This window comes from Polypterus senegalus, chromosome 15, assembly GCF_016835505.1.
Source record: "Polypterus senegalus isolate Bchr_013 chromosome 15, ASM1683550v1, whole genome shotgun sequence".
In the NCBI taxonomy this organism is placed as follows: Eukaryota; Metazoa; Chordata; class Cladistia; order Polypteriformes; family Polypteridae; genus Polypterus; species Polypterus senegalus.
In genome coordinates, this window is record NC_053168.1 from 124711723 (window position 1) to 124732478 (window position 20756).

General features: G+C 39.2%; 1 protein-coding gene across 1 annotated transcript in view; it reads right to left on the reverse strand.

The window, feature by feature from the left end:
• Positions 1 to 18257, reverse strand: part of gdf6a (growth differentiation factor 6a) — a 32905-nt gene extending 14648 nt beyond the window's left edge. The window contains exon 1 of the mRNA XM_039737327.1: positions 17486 to 18257. Within this exon, the coding sequence (XP_039593261.1) occupies positions 17486 to 17837 (352 nt within the window). The 5' untranslated portion in view covers positions 17838 to 18257. The remainder of the gene's footprint in view (positions 1 to 17485) is intronic.
• Between the last annotated feature and the right edge of the window lie 2499 nt (positions 18258 to 20756).

A 20756-nucleotide genomic window follows, 5' to 3' on the forward strand; every position in this document is an offset into this window, starting at 1 on the left:
CGGGAGAACAGAACTCCACTAGGGAGGACCCAGGAAACGAACCCAGGTCTCCTTTGTACCACTGCGCCACCATGCCGCCTATCTATCAATCAATCAATAAATCTAATATACAGTAGTACCTAAAAACACTACATTTCTAATACAGTGCCCAATCTATCTATCTATCTATCTATCTATCTATCTATCTATCTACACTTATTCTGTATTGTGACTTTCATATCTATTTTTGTATCTAATGCAGTACATTAAACCTCTAAATTTATAATATAGTGACTTTCACATCTATTTATGTATCTATCTATACTTATTCTGTATAGTGACTTTCATATCTATCTATCTATCTAAAACAGTATCTTTAATGTTAATATTTCTAATATCAGACCTTTCAGTAGAACTCAAAATTTCTGCCTTCCTTCCCCAAAAATCCTCAGAATGTCTTTTGTGTAATCAATCTATTTATCTATCTAGCATACAGTGACTTTTATATTGATGCATTTAATTATAATATAATGTTTTTCATATTTATTATGTATTTAATTGAAATGTCGTTCCTATGTATACAATGACATGAATCTATCTGTCTGTCTTTCTATCTGCATGACATTATTAGTGGCAGTTAATGAAACTGACGCATCTGCTTCAAAGTATACTTTATTTGTCCAATGAGTCTTTATTCTAAATAATAATTCGCTTTCACTCCATCCAGATTTGCAGGTTGACGTTTGGACGTCTCTGCTCTCTCTGCCAGTCCACTGAACTCCTTTCAATAACCGTCAACTAACATAACAGCAGCAGTGACCTCGAACTGCGAAGGCAGACCCTCAACGGCTCCTAATTTAGAAGCTGCCTGACGTACTGAAAAGGTTTTGCAACTGTAAAGTTTAAACCTTCATTAATTCTAATAAGAAATATGAGTATGTTTAAACAACGTGGATTTTTTTTTTCCTTTTCTGAATTCCCCTTTGGATTTCATGGCACTTACAGAATCATTAAAATAATGAAGTAGAAATTTAAAATTTGAGTTTATAAACATTTGGATAGCAACCTGTCCGAAAGGGAAGAAATGGCAGAGGCGAGAAAGGTAAAGACACGAAACAAATCATTTGCATTTTTAAGTGTTTTGTTTGGAGGAAAGGCCTGCGAGGCGGCTTTAAAGGATCCATGTTTGGCTTTATGCCTCTGAGCAACAGACACCATTTTTAATGGCTGGATCAACATATTTAACTTGGTTTCTTTTAACATAATTAAAGGTCTCGCTCAAGCTGCTCTTTCGGCCGTCCTGGACGCGCCAGTTTCGATGGATAAGTCATCGCTTTCTTTAAAAAAAAAAAAAGACACTAATGATAGCGCGGATGAGCTTCCAGTAAAAGAGATTTAAAGAGCAGAAAATGTGATCTACAAAGGAGAGAAGGGGGGCGTCTTTGGGATCTTTCTAGAGTTTTTTTTTTTTAAACAAATCGTTCCCGGTTTTGTACTGTAAACTGAAATACCAAATTAATTAATTCATTATGCATACATTTTAGTGATCATTACAGAAATAATGATTTTCCACTTTCTTTAAAAATTCAGTACCCCATTAATGAAGCGGTAAAATGTATTTATCTATTTCAATGCAACTGTGCATTTTATTATGTGGAAGGACTTGTGGAGTTATATAATCATCAAAGGAAATAAAATGATACATTTACGAAGGAAGGAAGGATCATCAAGAGGAGCGGAGAAGCTAAAATCCTTAATTCGCGGCTTCGAAACAACATTTTCAACGAAGTGAAAGGACTCGCGCCAACAACGATAATACTAATAATACTACTACTACTACTACTACTACTACTACTAATAATAATAATAATAATAATAATAATAATAATAATAATACATGTATTTTATATTTGAATCCCAGGGTTCAATTCCTGCCGCTGCCTCATTGTCTGGCCGCGATCAGTTACCTGTTTTCCGTCTTTAATTTTTAAATAATTGAGTGTAAAGATTTGCAGCATATCCTAACTTTATTAATTTCCTTGGATAAAGGTATCAGCTAAAAATGTAATTCCCATCTAGTGTCTATTATTTTTAAAAAAGGTAAAATATTGGCATTTTTGTAATGAATTAATGAGAAACGAAAAGAGTTCATCGGCTCCATTCTTTAAAGTAAAAGTGCCGAAGCGGTTCTCCAGAGCGGTGCCATGCACTTGGGTATGGGGTTGACGTTTATGGTTCCCAAAACTTCCATCCACATGAAGGCTCCAGAACGACCCCCAGTTTTTTTTAGATCCGAAAGAGATTCCATAAGTAACCATCCAGAAATACGGGTAGGCCTACTGCAGTGGCATTTTGGAGGATGGTGTGGTTGCTGTTGCGACATCTTGACAATTAACCCTTTCATCCTGGGAAGGATTCTTTGCATATGAAGGGAGCTTTGGTGTTTGAAATGGCTTCCAATACAAGGAGAACAACGGAACCTCTTTAATGTCTAGTAGACTACCCAACAGGACACCACAGATCAATAAAAGCTGCACATGTATAGCCTGTATGATTGTGTCATGCGAATCTTTTAAAACCAGTAATCCATTCGAATTTTACAAACTTGTTGTCATCCATTTACGATTATTTTTGTAGCCTGTTGTTGATCTAAATAATCAAAATTCTCCCTTTAACCTTCATGTGCATATTATATTTTTTTTTTGGTTCTCCTGCCAGTCTGAAGATCCCACCTTTATTTTTTAAGAGTGTAGGTGCTAAGAGATTTGTGAAACACCAGCGGGTTCCTGCGCACAGTAACTCGGGCTAAGGTCAGGCTTTACTGGTCCGCGAGTATCCTGCCGAAATTCAAAAATTGCCCCCTTTAAACGTTATCGAAAGATGCAAGAGTGGTTCAGAGCGATGCCATAGAGGACTGGTTTTTGGGTTCCCAAAAGACCCAGCATTCATAAGAAGGTTTCCAGAAGGAGCCATTTGTTTCTTTAGATCCATCGCAGGCTCCACAGAGCGAAAAATCATGAATAGATGGGAACAGATTTGAGAAATATCAATGGCTCCTGATTTTAAAGGGACAACCACTGCATACAATAACAGGTTTTTTAAATCTATAGTGTCCAGCAGCCCACCATATTTTAAAGATTTCATTTTATTTTTTTACCCAAAATATTAGGTTTTGTTTTCAAAGCACAAAGAACCAACTTCATATATGCCGCGAACCCTTAAAGGAAAAAAAAATTGTTCTTTTTCAAGAAATGAGAGGAACAACACAACCCAGTAAAGAACCATAACGTGCCAATTAAAGAACCAGTATTATATATATTACATACACACACACATATATATATATATATATATATATATATATATATATATATATATATATATATATATATATATATATATATATATATATAATTAAAAATGTATGTTTCCTCCATATATTACGAACCATTTTACACCCAAATAACTAAATTTAATTCACAAGGCACCCTTCCCTGAATGAAAAAAATGTTTATCAAGAAAAGGTTTAAGTATGTATGAATAGGCTTCAAATATGAGCCACTATTAAAGAGGTGTACTGTATATAGGAACCTTTTTTATCTGTCCAATATCTAAACATGGATATTATATTGCTTAGACATGCAGAGATTTCCAAAATAAAAACGATATTACTATTATCCATACCTATAGAATAGAAATAGAAACGTGTTTAAAATGCACTTGAACAGAACATTGTCGAAAGCGCTTCATCTGCTCCAGGGTCCCATTATTGTTTTTCAGAAAGTGTTAAGCCCAAACATTTTGCGGGCACATTCTTCGAGATACTGGGTCTTTAATGGCACTTTCTGATCTTTTACTGGGTTGTGTGGTTTCTTGTAGAACCTTTGCTTGACCAAGCACCGTTTCATTCTGAGCTGCGGCTTCCATGCATACGAAGTTGGTCCTTTGCGCTTTGGAAAACGTCGTAATATGTAAAATAAAAGTGAAACCTTGAAGGTTTAGTGAAGGGCTGCAGGACACTAAGAGATTAAGAAAACTTGAATTGACAGCCTGTGATACTGTATGCAGGAAGAGTCCTTTTAAAACGAGGAGCCTTTAGTATTTCACAAATTTGCTCCCATCTATTTATTTGCTGTATATGGAGCCTACTACGAATCTAAAAACAGAAAAGCTCTTCATGTGGATGGGACATTTGTGACCCCAAAATGGTTCACCTATGGCATCTCTCTGAAAAACCTCTCTGGCACCTTTATTTTTAAGTTGTTAAATAAATGCTGCGTATTTCAGAACTAAACGGAACTGGAGAAGAGATTGGAGGTAATTATAGCAGCCCCAAATCCCATTTGAATTCGTTCTGTTTGAAACAATTCTGCGGCGGAAGGGCTTTTATTTTTATTTCTACTGTGTCTCCTCAGAACACAGACATTCTCCCTTATAATAAAACCACGATGTTTCTGCAGAACAACAAATGCATTATTCAAATAAGTAAATAAACGACAGACGCGTCGGAAACATTCTGAAGATTAAAGTGACATAAAACAGGATGATTTAAGCATCTCTTGAGTGCTTTTATACAAATCCACTCTACGAGATCTTTTTTTTTTTTCTAAACTGTTTTCTTTAAATGAAACCCAAACGTGCCATATAATGTTACACGAATCGGCAAAGAAAACGAAACAAACGCATGCTTGTCTAATTGTTAACAGTTGCGATCGTAATTTCGCATGGACGTTGTAAGAAAGCGGATAAGCGCACTTCGCGTCCTCGGCATTTCTATTAACTGCCGCTGCATTAAACGAAAATGTAACTGACGTGTCGTGTGTGTTATTATTAGAGCATCACGATCTTTACGCTTTTAATCTGATTGTTTTGTAACGTACGTTCACTTTGAATTCGAGGATTTGAAGAGTCAGTTTCCGTTGAATAAGAATAAGAATGAATTGAATTGAATGTACAATCTGCCAGCAAACAATATTTGACAATAATTGAATTACATATTAAGCCGACTGTGTGGTGCCTCGGAATATCTCAATCGACGTGGCTTAAAAAATTAATAATCTTGATCTAACACCGGAGCTCAGGTCTTGCCTTTCCCCATTATCGGATTTAAAAACCGATGTTCGATAATCCATCTCTTTGATTTATAATATACATAATGCGCTAGTGTTGCCTCCCTACCTGTTCATTTTTACTCTCTCTTTTTTTTCCACAATAAATCTGGTTAAGATGTTAAAGCACAGATTCAAAGATTACTTTATAAACGTTACCGACCCCAGCCGCGCACTCTTAAAAATGGAAGCGCCTTAGCAGTTCTTCAGAGCGATGACACAGGTGAACCCTTTGTTTGTCCCCAAAACAACCATCGCCGTGAAGGTTTCAGAAAGAACCTTTACTTATTTAGAACAACAACAGGCTCCGTACAGTAAATAACCATGACGAGATGGCAAGAGGTTTGTGAAATAGCAATGGCTCCTGATTTTTAAAAAGGACTCCTGCTGCATAAAATCCCATGGCTAACTTCAGGTTTTTGTTAAGATGTTAGTGTCCTGCTAGTCTAAACATATTAAGACGTTTTTCAATGCACAAAGAACCAACTTCATATGCAAAGAACACGTCCAATATGAAATGACGCCTTGTCAAGCAATCAGTAAAGAACCATAAAGTACCATTGAAGAGCTAGCATTTAAGAGTGTATACAGACTATCATTTTTTATTTATTAAATAGTATGATATTTGAAGAAAGAAACAAAGAGTGTCGCACGTTTACGTTATTGTTGTGAAATTTTGATTTCTACTAATAAAACCACTGCGATGGACAGGCGTCCCTTCCCGGGCTGGCTATTTGCTTCCACTTAAAACCGACCAGAAGATGACAATTGCGGACAATGGACGGATAACACGCATCTCCTTTGATTTTATTAAATGACCTCTGGTCGCCCAGGGCATCAATTCTTTAAATCACCGCCCGCTCCTTAGCAGTTAAAAGAGGAGGATGGGCTCGGCCGCCTGCCAGCTTTTAATTCCCCTATCAGTGGTTTTAATCCGTTGAACAAATTTCGAACAGTGACAATGCAGACGAGATATGCACTCTGCCGTTCAAGATCCCGTTTAGGTCCTCTGTCATCCTCTTATCTCTTGTTCTGAATTTCAACTCCTCCTTGGCCCTCCCGCCTGTGTCCAAGTCTAGTCATCTCAATCCCGATTTAACTCTTGCAGTTGCAATTAGAGGGACTTTAAAAAATTTTAAAAAGAGCGGCATGCATTCTAGTGTTGAGGCTTTGCGGGTGAGCTGGCTTTGGCATGAATTTCAAGCAAATGGATATGCTCCAATTTCCTCCCGCAATCCAAAAATACGCATGTTAACCGGATTGGCGTTGCTGAATTGCCCCTTGATACGCGTGTGTGTGTGTGCGTGTGTGTGTGTGTGTGTTCCCTCAGCGATAACTGACGTCCTGTCCACGGTTTGTTCCAGCCGTGCGCGCGGTGCATGTTGGGATAGGCTCCAGCTTCACTGCGACTGTGATCCGAAACAAGCGGGTTTGGGACATGGATGGATGTCCACCGGTGCAGGTAACCACGCTTCTTTAAGAAACGGCATGAGGATAAATTCGAATAATTCCAGCATAAAATATATCACATTATATTTATATTGGAGTTTTCAGAGACAGCAACTAAATTGATAATGCGTGCATTCGAATCAGATCGAGGAGCAAACTGGAGGAAACATCTAAACATCAGAAAAACCTGAAACGGTTATGCTGTGGTGAAGTTCCTACCTTTTAGAGATGTCTTTTTTTAATTTAGTATACTTTGTTAATCAGCTACTAAATTAACTTTACTCAGGGATTTTATATATATGTATACACACACACACACATATATATATATATATATATATATATATATATATATATATATATATATATATATATATATATATATATATATATATATATATATATATATATATATATATATATATATAATGGTTATTTCCATTTTCTGGTTCTTTACTGGGTTCTGATGTTCTTCATATAGCCTTGGCTTGACAAAGAAAGTTTTCATTCAGAGAAAAGATCTCACAATTTCGTTCTTTGCGCTTCGAAAACTTCCTACTATGTAGAAAGAATCTTTGAATGTATGGTAAGCTAGCAGGACACTACAGGTTAAGAAAACCTGAACTAAGTCTGTGTTACTATACGTATGCAGCAAGAATCTTTTTAAAATCAGGACCCATTGGTGTTTTCATAAATCTGTTCATGGTTATTTATGGAGCCTGTTATTAAATATATTAAAGGTTCTTTCTGGGACCTTCCAGTGGATGGGCCTTATGGGAACTAAAATTGATTCTCCTATGACATTGCTCTTAAGAACCACTCTGGCACCTTTATTTTTAAGTCAGAGTGTTGTAAAGAAATGCTAAATCTCGCAAAGCACATGCCCATCAATTCATGGCCAAACCCACTATGCTCCAGGGGAAGACCACCAACCCTGGACAAGGCGCATGTCTTATGCAGCGCACACTCACCCACATACCCTACCTTCTTTCATATTTTTGGGCCATAAAGGAGTGGCCATCAATACACGAATAATGCCAGGCACTCTTAAAAAAAAAAAACGATTCTGTAATGGCGCTTCAATGGGTTGTGTGGTTCGTTACAGAACAATTGCTTGACAAAGAAGCGTTCCGAGAAGAGTTCTTTGCGCATGAAAATGGCTTTTTGGTCTTTGGAAAGATTTCTAATAAACGGACAAAACAGAAATAATTCTGATCGAGAGATCAAGAAAACCTGAACTGCGGTGTTATTGAATGAAGCAAAGCTCCTTTTGAAATTACGAACCCCCTGGTATTTCACAAATCGGTTACAATCTATTTATTCATAGTGATTTATGGAACCCGTTACAGATCTAAATAAATGAAGATTCTTTCGTGAACCTTCATCCTCGGATTGTCCTTGGATTTTAAAGAGCGCCTTTTTATTTCGGACGGACCGGACGTTTGCCTGGCGTTCGGCCCTTTTGTCTGTCGCATCTTCTGCTCTTACTCTGTGCAGGTTGTCTTGTTCTCCGTGTGTTGCAGTCGGCGTTCTCCGAGCACTCCCGTGTCCTCTCACACCGTATACCACAGTGCCAAGTTAAAAACATTTGAGATTCTGCTGGTTAGCGTCACCTCCCAGCTTTATTTCGTACCTCGGTCCTGCGCTGCCGGACAGGCTTTGGATTCCTTAAAAAAATCAGAAAAATGTGGGCTTTGCGGAACAAGCCCCCTCAAAAATGGTTTCTTAAAACGTTTTTCTGAACACTAATGCATTTTATTATCTTCTTTTATTTAAGAGGTTTTAGTGCATTATTGCAATAAATTGAAATGCTTTATTACTTTAATTTCACTGGAATTTACGCCAAACAAACGCGCTGCTAAGAAACACAAACACATTTACAATTTTACAGCCTATAAAAGTGTGTAACACGATTAATGCTGCTCCGTTCAACTGCTGGGATTTTCTGCAATAAACTGAGAAATATTATCGTCGAACCGTTTCGCGGCATTGATTTTTTAATGATGCTTTATTGATTGCTGATTGATTGAAATCAATCAGTCCTTATCAATTAACCTTTTCAGTTTTAACAATAGGGAGACTCGGATTTTAGAGGGTGCAATTTCAATTGTTGTGTTGGCTGGTAAAATGATTTCTGATGTTGCTGTGCCTTTTTTCCTTAGTTTGAACCCAGCGGAGTTATATAATAAAAGTGAATTGGAACCTTCTGGGTTGTTTTTTTTTTTTTTTCAATTGCCGTGGGCGTCTGGTCTGCATTAGGAGTTTTTATAAGGACTCAAACAAATCGAATACAAGGTCACCAGATAATTAACAGTTGTGAATTCCCTCCTTGGCCATTAAAATACTTCCCTGGTTGTATTTGCCAACGTCAACATTCCCAGCGCTGAAGCGCTCGTACTGATTTGAATCTCCGACCATTAGCTTCATTCCATTGTGATTCGCGAGCGTATTTAACGCGTTTCGAAATATTAATTAAAGTATTACGTGTCTCCAATAAAATACAGTAAATTTGGAATTATTATTCCCGAATAAAACCGCTAAATTAAATAAGACTCTAGAGGCTATAGGAAGCAGATTTTTATTTTTAAATACTTTTTTTTTTCTTTTTAGGTGAATGTTTCTGATTAAGGAGTAGTGAGGTAAACGGTAAAGATTAAACGCATTAGATTCTGTTGTCGAACTTCGCATGGACGCACTGTATAGACTGCATGCTATTCCAACTACAGAAGTATTATTTCAATAAAAAATAAACCACATTTTTATTATTCCACGTAAAGCAATTACATCAAAATTAGGAAATTGCAAACTATTGATATCACAAACAGTGTTAGCTGATCAACCCCGCCATAGGTGCTGCTCTAAATCGTACTGAACCCTGCGCTTTACAGAGCCAACGTCATTGACTTGCTTTAAGATCGCTGGTCACGGATCTCCCAACCATATCGATTTAAAATGTGCGCAACGATCTGAGGATAGTATTCATTTTAATAATTATATTATGAAATATTATCATTATGAAAAATATATTAAAATGAAATGAGTTATAATAATAAATATTAAGCATTTGTATATAAATGCACAGATATTTTCTCTCTTTATATATATATATATATATATATATATATATATATATATATATATATATATATATATATATATATATATATCAGGTTTTCTTAATCATACACACACAAGCTTATATAGTTATATAAACAGTATAACAGTACATAAATCTATATGCTGTATACACAGAATTTCGAGAAATAGATCGATATACTGTATACGTTTATAAAATACATTCACAAGTATATATATACTTTATTCACTTAAAATTAAATTATAATTAAAATGATATTTCATGCAGAACATATTCACATACTGCGGTGGTCTAGCGCCGTGCCCGGGGTTTGTTCCTGCCTTGCGCCCTATGCTGGCTGGGTTTGGCTCCAGCAGGCCACCGTGACCCTTTGTTAGGGAATAGCGGGTTGGATAATGACTGCCTGACATATTCACATATAAATACACACAGACTTTGATAAGTTAGATTAGATAATTGATAAAAAGATGGAATAGTCCGAGAAATAGATGGATATACTGTGTACATTTATACAAATTTAATACATGATGTTTGAATGTAACACAGAATTTCGGGGCCTGAGCTGCCTTGAAAGCTTGCATGTTGTGATCTTTCTAGCTAGCCTATAAAATGTGTCATTTTGTTTGACTTCTCATTGCAACACCCTACGATTGATTAGCCGGGTTAGATAATGGATGAAGAGATAGATGAGTCAGTGTAATAGACAGATCAATCTATCTATCTATCTATCTATCTATCTATCTATTTTGATGCAGAATTAACACACACATAGAATTTAATATGCATCAAATTATTTGTGGATGAAGAGATTAATTAGTTTGAGAAAGAGATGGATATGTACATATATATACAAATGTACGAGGTATATACACACACAGAATTTGATTAGGTAATGGATGAAGAGATAGATGAGTCCGTGGAATAGACGGATATAGATATCTGTCTACATATATATATATTATTTTCATGCAGATTTAATACAAACATAAAATTTAGTATGCATCAAATTATTTGTGGATGAAAAGATTAATTAGTTTGACAAAGAGATGGATATGTACATATATATATACGAGGTACACATATACACACACACAGAATTTGACCAGTCGGGTTAGATAATGGATGAACAGGTGAATGAGTTGGAGAAATAAACGGATGCACTGTCAGTCCCGCCATTATCCAACCCGACTAATCACATTCCGTGTCACTGGGGGCGGAGCCTATTGCCTCAGCCAGCTAGCGGGCTCGGAGCGGGAAGCCGGTTCATCGCAGGGCAGGCGCACACTTTGTCAACAAGCCAGTTTCAGCAATCTGCCTAATCCTAAACTATCGACTTTGGGATACTTCGTGGAGTATCCGGAAAACAAACAAAGCTCATGTGACCGTCGGGCAGAGATCGGAACCACGATGGATATTTAAAGCAGGTTATTAGATCCACGTAGATGGATATGTATGCAACGTGTGTGCACATGCGTGTTTTCATATAGAGTTTACAAACACAAGCGCAATGACAATCTCCTTGTTAAATCCGCGTTATTTGACTTGCCTGTTAAGACAATTTATGGATGTCCGAAATAAAACGAGTACTCCTATGAAATGAACGCGCATGTTTTGATTCAACCAAAAAAAAAAAAGAATGCTACGGCTTTTCTTTTACAGTGTAGCACATCTTTCGAACTTCAAAATGATTTGGTTGTTCTAGCGGTAAAATCTAACTCTAGCAATAAAGCCTGCGATCACAAAGAGACCTGAGCAGAAAAGGTAACCGCTTGAGAGGAGAGGATTTTTTTTTTCCTATATGTTATTGGCCAGAGCAGTTCATTATAGAAGAGCAGACAATATTTGGTATGTTATGACATGTACACTCAATTAGATCACTGAGTTCAAATTCTCCAGTTAGTGACTCGATGCTAAGCAACTCTCAGAAGGTCCAGCGGAAGGTCACAGCCTATGACACATCAAATCAAAATCAAAGGGGAAAGTGAGTTTCTCTCTCTCTCTCTCTCTCTCTCTCTCTCTCTCTCTCTCTCTCTCTCTCAGTTGACGAAGCGCACTGCTGGGCGCGGAGGTTTTCGTTTGTTAGGTGGAAGGAATGTCCGAGTTGTCCACTGATAGCGGTTACTCTCTCACCAAGATAAGCTATCGTGTGCATGTGCACATTCCGCGGATGCGTTTTTTTATTCTGTTTAGTTTTCTTTGTTTGCGCACCTTTTACTATCAGATCAATTAGACAGGATTCACTACGACTCCCATCTTATCCCTAAACACGTACGACCCGGTATGTTCTTTTGGGGGAGGGTGCAATAAGCTGCTTTTTGGTTTCTATCAGTCTCCACTCTCATTTATGCATGAGAATAACAAACATAAGTACCCGCGTGTTTTAGGCACACATTTTCAGTTATTCAGTTACAGAGCCCCGGTGGTAGAAACCACGGGGGAAAGGACGAAACACCTGGAAAAACCGAGTTAGGTCGAAATACCTAATAAACCAAATATACACACGTTTGGGAAGTATGGAACACACGGAGGAGACCCAAATGAAGATTAGAACAATTAGGACGAGAAGAGGTCGTTGAGTCCAACACGCTCATCCACCCTGTTCACTGTAATTGTCCAAAATAAAATTATGTCGCGGTTTGAAGGCCCCAAGAGTCATATTTTCCATCACACAAGACCTTTAGAGGCCCTAAACACTTTAATAGATTTTAGTACCCTCATATACACGAGCTGCACTCACTCTCAAGGGACGACTGACCAACGTGATTGAGGCAAGAACGATCACGTGAGTCTCTGTGGACAGCGCGCGGCAGTTACCAGATTCTGATTTTGTTGTATTCCCGAGATTAATATAGAAATAAAATGAATCTCCATTATTACTACTATTATTTTTTATCATTGTACATAGCCAAAGACATGCAGGTTAGGTGCACTGACGATCCTAAATTGTCCCTAGTGTGTGCTTGGTGTGTGTGTGTTTGTGTGCGCCCTGCGGTGGGCTTGCACCCTGCCCGGGGTTGATTTCCTGCCTTGCGCCCTGTGTTGGCTGGGATTGGCTCCAGCAGACCCCCGTGACCCTGTAGTTAGGATATAGCGGGTTGAATAATGGATGGATGGATGGACATATTTATATACTTTTTTCATTAATGTGGGAGCCCCCTTTTTGTGGAGCCTACACCATTACAAGTTTTGCACCATACGGTCCATGTTTAATCCAGCCCTGCCACCACAGTACTTGGTGATATAATATTTATTAAAAATCTGCCCCTAACAAATGTCCCCGTGTTCTTCTTTCGCGAGGAGAAAGTGCACACTTCACACAATGATTCGACTGGGAATCAAGATTAAAGGTGAAAGGCAGTGGAAACTGAAGATTCCGCTAAAGCACCAAGGTAATTTCATTATTACAATAACTAGATATTTCAATTGAATTTAAGGTCGCTGGTGGCCGCAGCTCATTACGACAAGCCTGCGGGCGCAAAGGCAGGAAAGCATCCCGGAGCTGGGTGCCAGTCCATCGCAGAACCCAGTCAGTCATACTGGGCTAATTTCAACCGACACCGCACGTATCTGGAGATGTGCGAACAAAAAACACACACACAAAGACACGGGAAGAACGTGCAAGCTTAAGAGAGACAACGTCCGGACGCGGGATTCGAACCCAAGCGGGCTGCGTTCGTTCAGCGCTAACAGGAAGCACTGTGTATATCAGCACTGCGAAACGGACTACACATGGAAGATTAACCAGATTGTGCTTGACGCAAAATATGGATAATACACTCTTAAAAATAATGGGTCCCTGCTCGCACTGGGTTGTGTGGTTCCTTATAGATCCACTGCTTGATAGACAGAGGGCCATTTTGTTCTGGGAAGGCTTCTTTGCATTTGAAAAGGATACTAAGATGTAGATCAAACAGAAATCTTTAATAATTAGTACTGATCTAACAGATGAAAAAACCTAAACTTAGCCTTAAGTCCTTTTAAAATCAAGAAACCCAATGCTATTTCACAGATGTGTTATCATCTATCTATTCATGGGCCCTGTTACAGATTTATACAAAATTACCTTCATATTAATGGTTCTTTAGGGAACCAAAACTGGCTCCTCTATATGGGAATGCTTACTTTGGCACCTTTATTTAGTGTGGCTTAGTGTTGGGTGCTCCTTGTGTGGAGTTTGCATGTTCTCCCTGGGTCCACAATGGTCTCGCCTACATGTGCTCCAGTTTCCTCTCACAGCCCAAAAGACATGCACGTTAGGTGGATTGGCAATGCTAAACTGACCAGGTTGTCTGTGCACGAGTGTGTGTGTGTTCACCCGGTGATGGACTGGCATCCTGTCCAGGGATTGTTCTTGCCTTGCACCTGATGTTTGCTAGGATTGGCTCCACAGCGCCGTGACACTACTGTGGATATGCAGGTTTGGAAGATGAATGAATGGAAATGGAATTAGTACTAGTCATCAGCATTGTTAATATCAGTTTGATATTTTCCTGAAGATCTACATTGAAGTCATACCTGTAGATTTCCAAAAACAATTCCTTCATCACTGTTAAATATAATGGATCATTAATGGCAGAGTGCGCCACGGTGGTGCAGTGAGTAGCACTGCTGCTGTCTTGAAGTTAGGAGACCCAGGTTCGCTTCCCGGGTCCTCCCTGCGTGGAGTTTGCATGTTCTCCCTGTGTCTTTGTGGGTTTCCTCCCACAGTCCAAAGAGATGCAGGTTAGGTGGATTGGTGATTATAAATTGACCTTGGTGTGTGTGCACGCGCCCTGCAGTGGACTGGCGCCCTGCCCAGGGTTAGTTTCCTGCCTTGCTCCCTGTGTTGGCTGGGATTGGCTCCAGCAGAACCCCGTGACCCTGTAGTTAGGATGTAGTGGGTTGGGTAATGGATGGATGGATTAATGGCAGCTGTGCTTCCTTGTAGAACCAATGCTGGATTAAGAACCGTTTATATCTGGGAAGGGCTTTTTTTGCATAGGAAGGTAGTTCATTGGCCTTTAAAAAGGCTGTGGACAAAACAGAAATAGCTGATGTATTGTAGATGACCTAGCAGGATAGAACATATCAAGAAAACCTGAGCTCAGCCTGTGTCATTGTGTGCAGCAAGAGTCCTTTTAAGATCAGAAGCCCGTGGTCTTTCACAAACCTGTTATCAGATCCATTATGAAGCTGAATAAATAAAGATTCTTAGAAACTTCATGTGGATGGTTCTTTTGGGAACTAAAAAATGATTCTTCTATAGCATCGGTCAAAAGAACTACTTTGACATCTTTATTGTAGGTGATTGTGTGATTCATAATTTCAGATATGAATTCGGTGTAGTGGATTTGAGAAATGATATGCTATGTTATGTTATATACACCTGGCCTAAGGAGCAAAACCAAACACTTGGTTGTCCTGAAGCTCTTAAAATCCTGATTCTTTAATGGCACTTTATTGTTATTTACTGGGCTGTGTGGTTTCTTGTAGGATCTTTTCTTGAGTCCTAATATGTAGAAAAAAATGAAATCTTTAATGTATAGTAGGCTGCCTAGCGGGACATTAACAGATTAAGAAACCCCTAATTTAGCCACTAGAATTATATGAAGCAAGAGTCCTTTGAAAGTCGTGACCTACTGGTATTTCACAAATATGTTACCATAATGGTTAGTTACTGTGTGGAGCCTGTTATGGATCTAAATAAATAAAGGTTCTTTCTGGAAAATTCATGTGGATAGATCGTTTGGGAACCAAAAACGATTCTCCCTTCCCATGGCATCATTCTGGCACCTTCATTTTAGTAGTATAGCAGAACACGTATATGGCGTTTAGCGAGCTCCTTGTGTGCATTTGCTTCGTTTGTTTCATCGTTCTAGGGGCGCGAGACCGCTCATGTGAAGTGACAGACGCACTTGCATCGATGAAATGGACAGACAGTTGCAAGGAAAGCCGCGACTGAGAAAGAAAAAAAAAAGGACTTGACGGGACAGATGGAAAGAATTTACAGCCCTCATTAGCGTCTGCATCAATTAGCGTGCAATAAGAGACGCACAATCAGAACTCACAGATGTGCATAAACCCTGCACATCTAATGGATCATAAAGTCTCACTGGCAGCTTGGTCGAACGCATCAGAAATGGAAACCCGGAGTAAACAGAAGAGCGTCGTTGTCACTCTGCATGTGTGTGTGCGTGTGTGTGTGTGTGTGAGAGAGAGAGTGAGAGAGAGAGAGAGAGAGAATTCGGAGCTTATCGGGAATTGCAGAATGTAGACAATGTTTGATTTGGAAAGGACTCAAGAAATGGCCTGTTCTGATAACAGTACTCATTACTGGCGTTTTACAGTAGTGTTGTCGCAACCGGAATCTATAAAAAGTGCCTCTACAGCAAATTACTAAGCTGCCGGATATAATCGACTAAGTGCGGATGGCAGTACATCTGTGTGAATTTTTCTGGAGTGCCAAGCCTTATCTGCTTATATTCCAATGACCCAACTTGTTGCATTCAAGGGTTCGCTAGAATCTGATTATTTTTAATTGACGCTCTATAATAACTCAGCTTGCCAAATGACATCCAAAGGATTTAAAGAAAATCAATAGCTGAAGCGAAGACCAACGTGACATAGGCTGTTATCGTGCTCTGGGGCTATCATTCTGAACCTTAATATCTCACCTTCAGTAATGCGCAAACATGCAGGAAAAAAAAAATAAATCAAAGTATCAACAAAACCACTTTTAAATAAAATGAGACAAAATGGGGGTATGTTTTCAATAACTGAAGCATTTAAAGGGAATCGGCATTACACTTTGTTTACTGAAGTAAATAGTTATGCCTAAACAATGAGCAATAATAACTTTGGACAGTTCTTGATATCTAGCGACATCTTTGATTTAACTCATACATAGATAGATAGATAGATAGATAGATAGATAGATAGATAGATAGATAGATAGATAGATAGATAGATAGATAGATAGATAGATAGATAGATAGATCACAAATGTTAAATTAACACTGTAAGTATATATGGGTATACTCTTTTCATATATACACATGTAAGGATTATTTTAACACTAAGAGTTCATTTAGCACTTGTGATTTTGCTGTATAGGGAAATGCATAATAAAATCGGTAGTGTTAAATGAACACTTTAAGTTGGGTCTACTCCTTTCAAACACATTTAAGTACTTTTAATAGTTTAATACTGTCGAATTATATATATATATATATATATATATATATATATATATATATATATATGTGTGTGTGTGTGTGTGTGTGTGTGTGTGTGTGTGTGTGTGTGTAAAATGGATAGATAGATAGATTGATTGATTAAGGTATATATAGTAAGATCACTACTATTAAATGAACACCTTATGTATAAATGTGTACATTCTTTCCATTTACACACTTACAAAGATTCTTTAAGTGTATTGGTCCGCTCGTTCCGTATATACACATGTGAGGATTACTTTAACAATGTAAGAGTTCATTTAACGCTGGCCATTTTGCTTTATAGATGCATACGTAGATAGACAGTAAAGTCACTATTGTTAAATGAACCCGTTAAGGGGATCCACTCGCCCCTATATACACACACGTGAAGATTACTTTAACACTGGCCATTTCTGCTACATAGGCAGATAGTAAAGGCACTAGTGTTAAATGAACACGTTAAGGGGCTCCACTCTTGTGAGGGTTACTTTAACACTATATTGCCATAGACATATGGGTCCTCACTTTCCAGTACTATAAGAGTTCATTTAACACTGGCGATCTTGCTCCGTATAGAGAAAGACGGACAGACAGATAAATACGAAAGATGACGTATAAAATACATAGACGGATCACAGTTTATTTTTTTTACTGACCTTCTCCTTTATCCACAAAACTGGTGATGGTGTTTGCAGATTTTGAAGACCGAAAAAAAGTTGCGTTTATCCCAAGCTTTTCGGCAGCGGAGTAAGTCCTATAAATCGACAACATGTAATCGTGGGGCACCACTCCGTGCTTTGCAGTATTCTGAGGATGGCTTGAGCTGGAGGAAGACTCGAGCATCTCTTTAAGAAATCTGGGGATCCTCCCCCCGTCATTAGAGATCCTCATTCTCTTGCTGCGTTTCGGGAGGGCAGATGGAACGATGGCGGCGGGCTGGGTGCAAGGTAAATCCCATAGGCAGGTAACACACAGGAGGATAAAAACAGCGACCCTGAGAGCATCCATGATGAGCGTCCCGACTGAGTGGGATGAGTTCACTTCTGTCAGATTGATCGCCCGAGCGAACGAAGAGACACTAGAAAGATTCCGAGCAGGGGAAAGAACGCTCCTCCAAGGAACAGGGTGCTCCCCATCCCGGAGGCACGCCCACCCGCGCCCGGCCCCGCACTCCTGTATTTATTGGAGAGCCGCTAAGCCAGTCCCCGCCAGGGAGCATTCCCACAACGAAATGGCAAGGTGTGTGCTTTGAACGAGAGATTTTCAAAATGCCATTCGCACTGGCCGATTGAACGTTGCTCGCTATGAAGTCGAATTTCTTGGGCAGCCCCGACCGACGGCGCTCGCCTTGTCGTCCCAAGTGATTCCGCGGTACAGCTATCTCGGAGCGGCCTGCCACCGGGACACCGGACTATGGCAGCACGTATGTTCTGGATCACTGTCTGCTGCTGTAACGTGCTTTTGAGGTGTGATAATTGAACCAAACCACTCCCACCCTTTAATTAGTTCCCGTGATGTCAAAACAAAAAATCCAAAAGCAGTCAATTACGCCGAGAGTGCGTTATGTAACTTGAATTGTGCTTTTTTATTACTATTTTTAGCGTTGCTTTAAAGCAAAGTAGACGACATAACGCATTATTATATTATACAGTATAATCAAGTACAGGACAGTTTTTTCCTAATGATTGCATAGCTCATCTTACTATGTCTAATAAAGATAACACGTGCAACATCTATTTTGTCATCTTTGATTCATTACGTGTAATCCATCCATCCATTTTTTCATAGCGCTGATCGTAAGCAGAGTCGCAGGGAAGCTGGAGCCTATCCAGGAAGCATCGGGAGCATGGCAGGAACAATCCCTGGACAGAAAGCCTGCCCATCACAGAGTGAACACACACAAGCATACGCTGTGTTGTGCCAAGGCTGGATTAACTAAATGGGCAACTGGGCAGTCACCCGGGAACTGAAGTCGGGACAAAATTTTATAGGGTGTGCCAGTAATATAATATATTGAACGGAGCTACACGTTTACTAAGAAAGAAAAAAAAAAGAATGAAGAGATTTAAGGGCGACACGGTGGCGCAGTGGTAGGGCTGCTGCCTCGCAGGAGACCCGGGGTCCGCTTCCCCGCGTCTGAGTCTCCGGTTTCCTCCCACAGTCCAAAGACATGCAGGTTTGGTGCACTGGCGATCCTAAAATTGTGTTTGGTGTGTGTGTGCCCTGCGGTGGGATTTGTTCTTGCCTTGCACCCTCCATCAGACCCCTGTGTTAGGATATAGCGAGTTGGATAATGGATGGATTTTGTGTAATGTGCCTACATTATATTTATGGGAAAGTCACCTAGCAACTTTACCGTGCACCTTCAACGATTTTCTTGGTCCAAAGTATAGTTTAGTATATTATTTTGCATTTCATCCATTGCTTTGGGTGTATTTGAGTTTGGGGGTATGTGGGGGCACAGGTGTTTTAATCCAGCCTTGGTGGAACACTCTTAAAAATAAAGGTGCCACAGAGGCTCTTCAGAGTGATGCCATGGGGGAACTTTTTTTTTTTTGGTTCACAAAAGAACCTTAAAGGTTAAAGAAGGTACCTGTATTCATTTAGTTTCATGAGAACAGATTATCACAGGTTTGTTAGATAACACTGGTCTCCTGATTTTAGAGGGACCTTCACTTTAAATAAATAAGTTCAGGCCTTCTTGATCTGTTATCCTGCCTACTACACCTTCAATAATTCTTTTTTGTCTACATTTTAGAAACCTGAAGAACCAATTTCATGTGTAAAAAAAACATCACAGAACTGAATGGTTCTTTGTCAAGAAATGGAGCTATGAGGAACCACACAATCCAATAAAGTGCCAGTGCAGAACCAGTTTTTTTAAGAGTGTACTGTATCCTGAACAATGCCCATGCCTCGCCCAGGATTGATGCCCACCTTTGTGGTAAAATTTCACAAGATACGCCACTTCCGTTGGCAATTCTGCATTTGAATTAAAAGGATCAGAAAATGGATGACAACTGGATACCCAGCCTGCTCACTCATTGTCTTTGTGGAGCCTACATGTTGTCGTTTTTTCCCCTCATCTAGAAGCCAATTAGTCAGTAATGGTTGTGTCTGTGCCTTGTTATAGACTGGTTTGTGGTTTGTGGTTTGTGTCCAGTGCTGCTGGTATAGATTTCTGCAATACACAGCCTGATTATTTAAAAAAGGCTTTGGAAAAGGACTAATAGAAAACTAAAATATATAGGCAGAATCTTAATGCCCATTCATAGGGATATGCAGACGTTTTTAATCCATCTATCCAGGGCTTGAAGAGCCTGGGACAAGCCTTATTTCTCTTTAGTGGCCGAGTACTGGCAGTAAATGGCCACCTTCCTCAGGTTTTCCACAAAGAGCCTTCCTAACATCAATGTAATATAACAATGTGTGTTCAAAAGCGGGACCCCACAAATTGATTAGGAAACTGTGTAAGATTTGAAAAGTGTCACAAGAAGGACAGAGAAGCCGACAAAAAATAGGCGATCATTCCATCCACCTCCAAACCCATTTATCACAAGCAGTGTCGTGGTCCCATCGAGCATTGGGCGCAAGAACAGGAGGCAAGTTCATTTCAAGAAGAACACACAAACAGAGTTTTCATACTTGGATATTTCACAAGACAGTGCCGTGAATCCCATTGGATTGTAGAGTTGGCTGTGGAACACCTGATTGGCTAATCTGAACTGGGAAGTTGGAATTTTTGAGTTTAAAGTTGGAATTGACAACTAGAATGCCATCTCCACAAGTCAGATTTCCTACGTGGAAACTCGGGTCTGGTCTGTCAAGTTTGAATTCTTCCGACCGCAGATCATGATGTCAATCCAAAGTAGTGATGTTCATTATGGACTTTAGTGAAAGCTGTTGTATCATACGGTTAGTACTTCT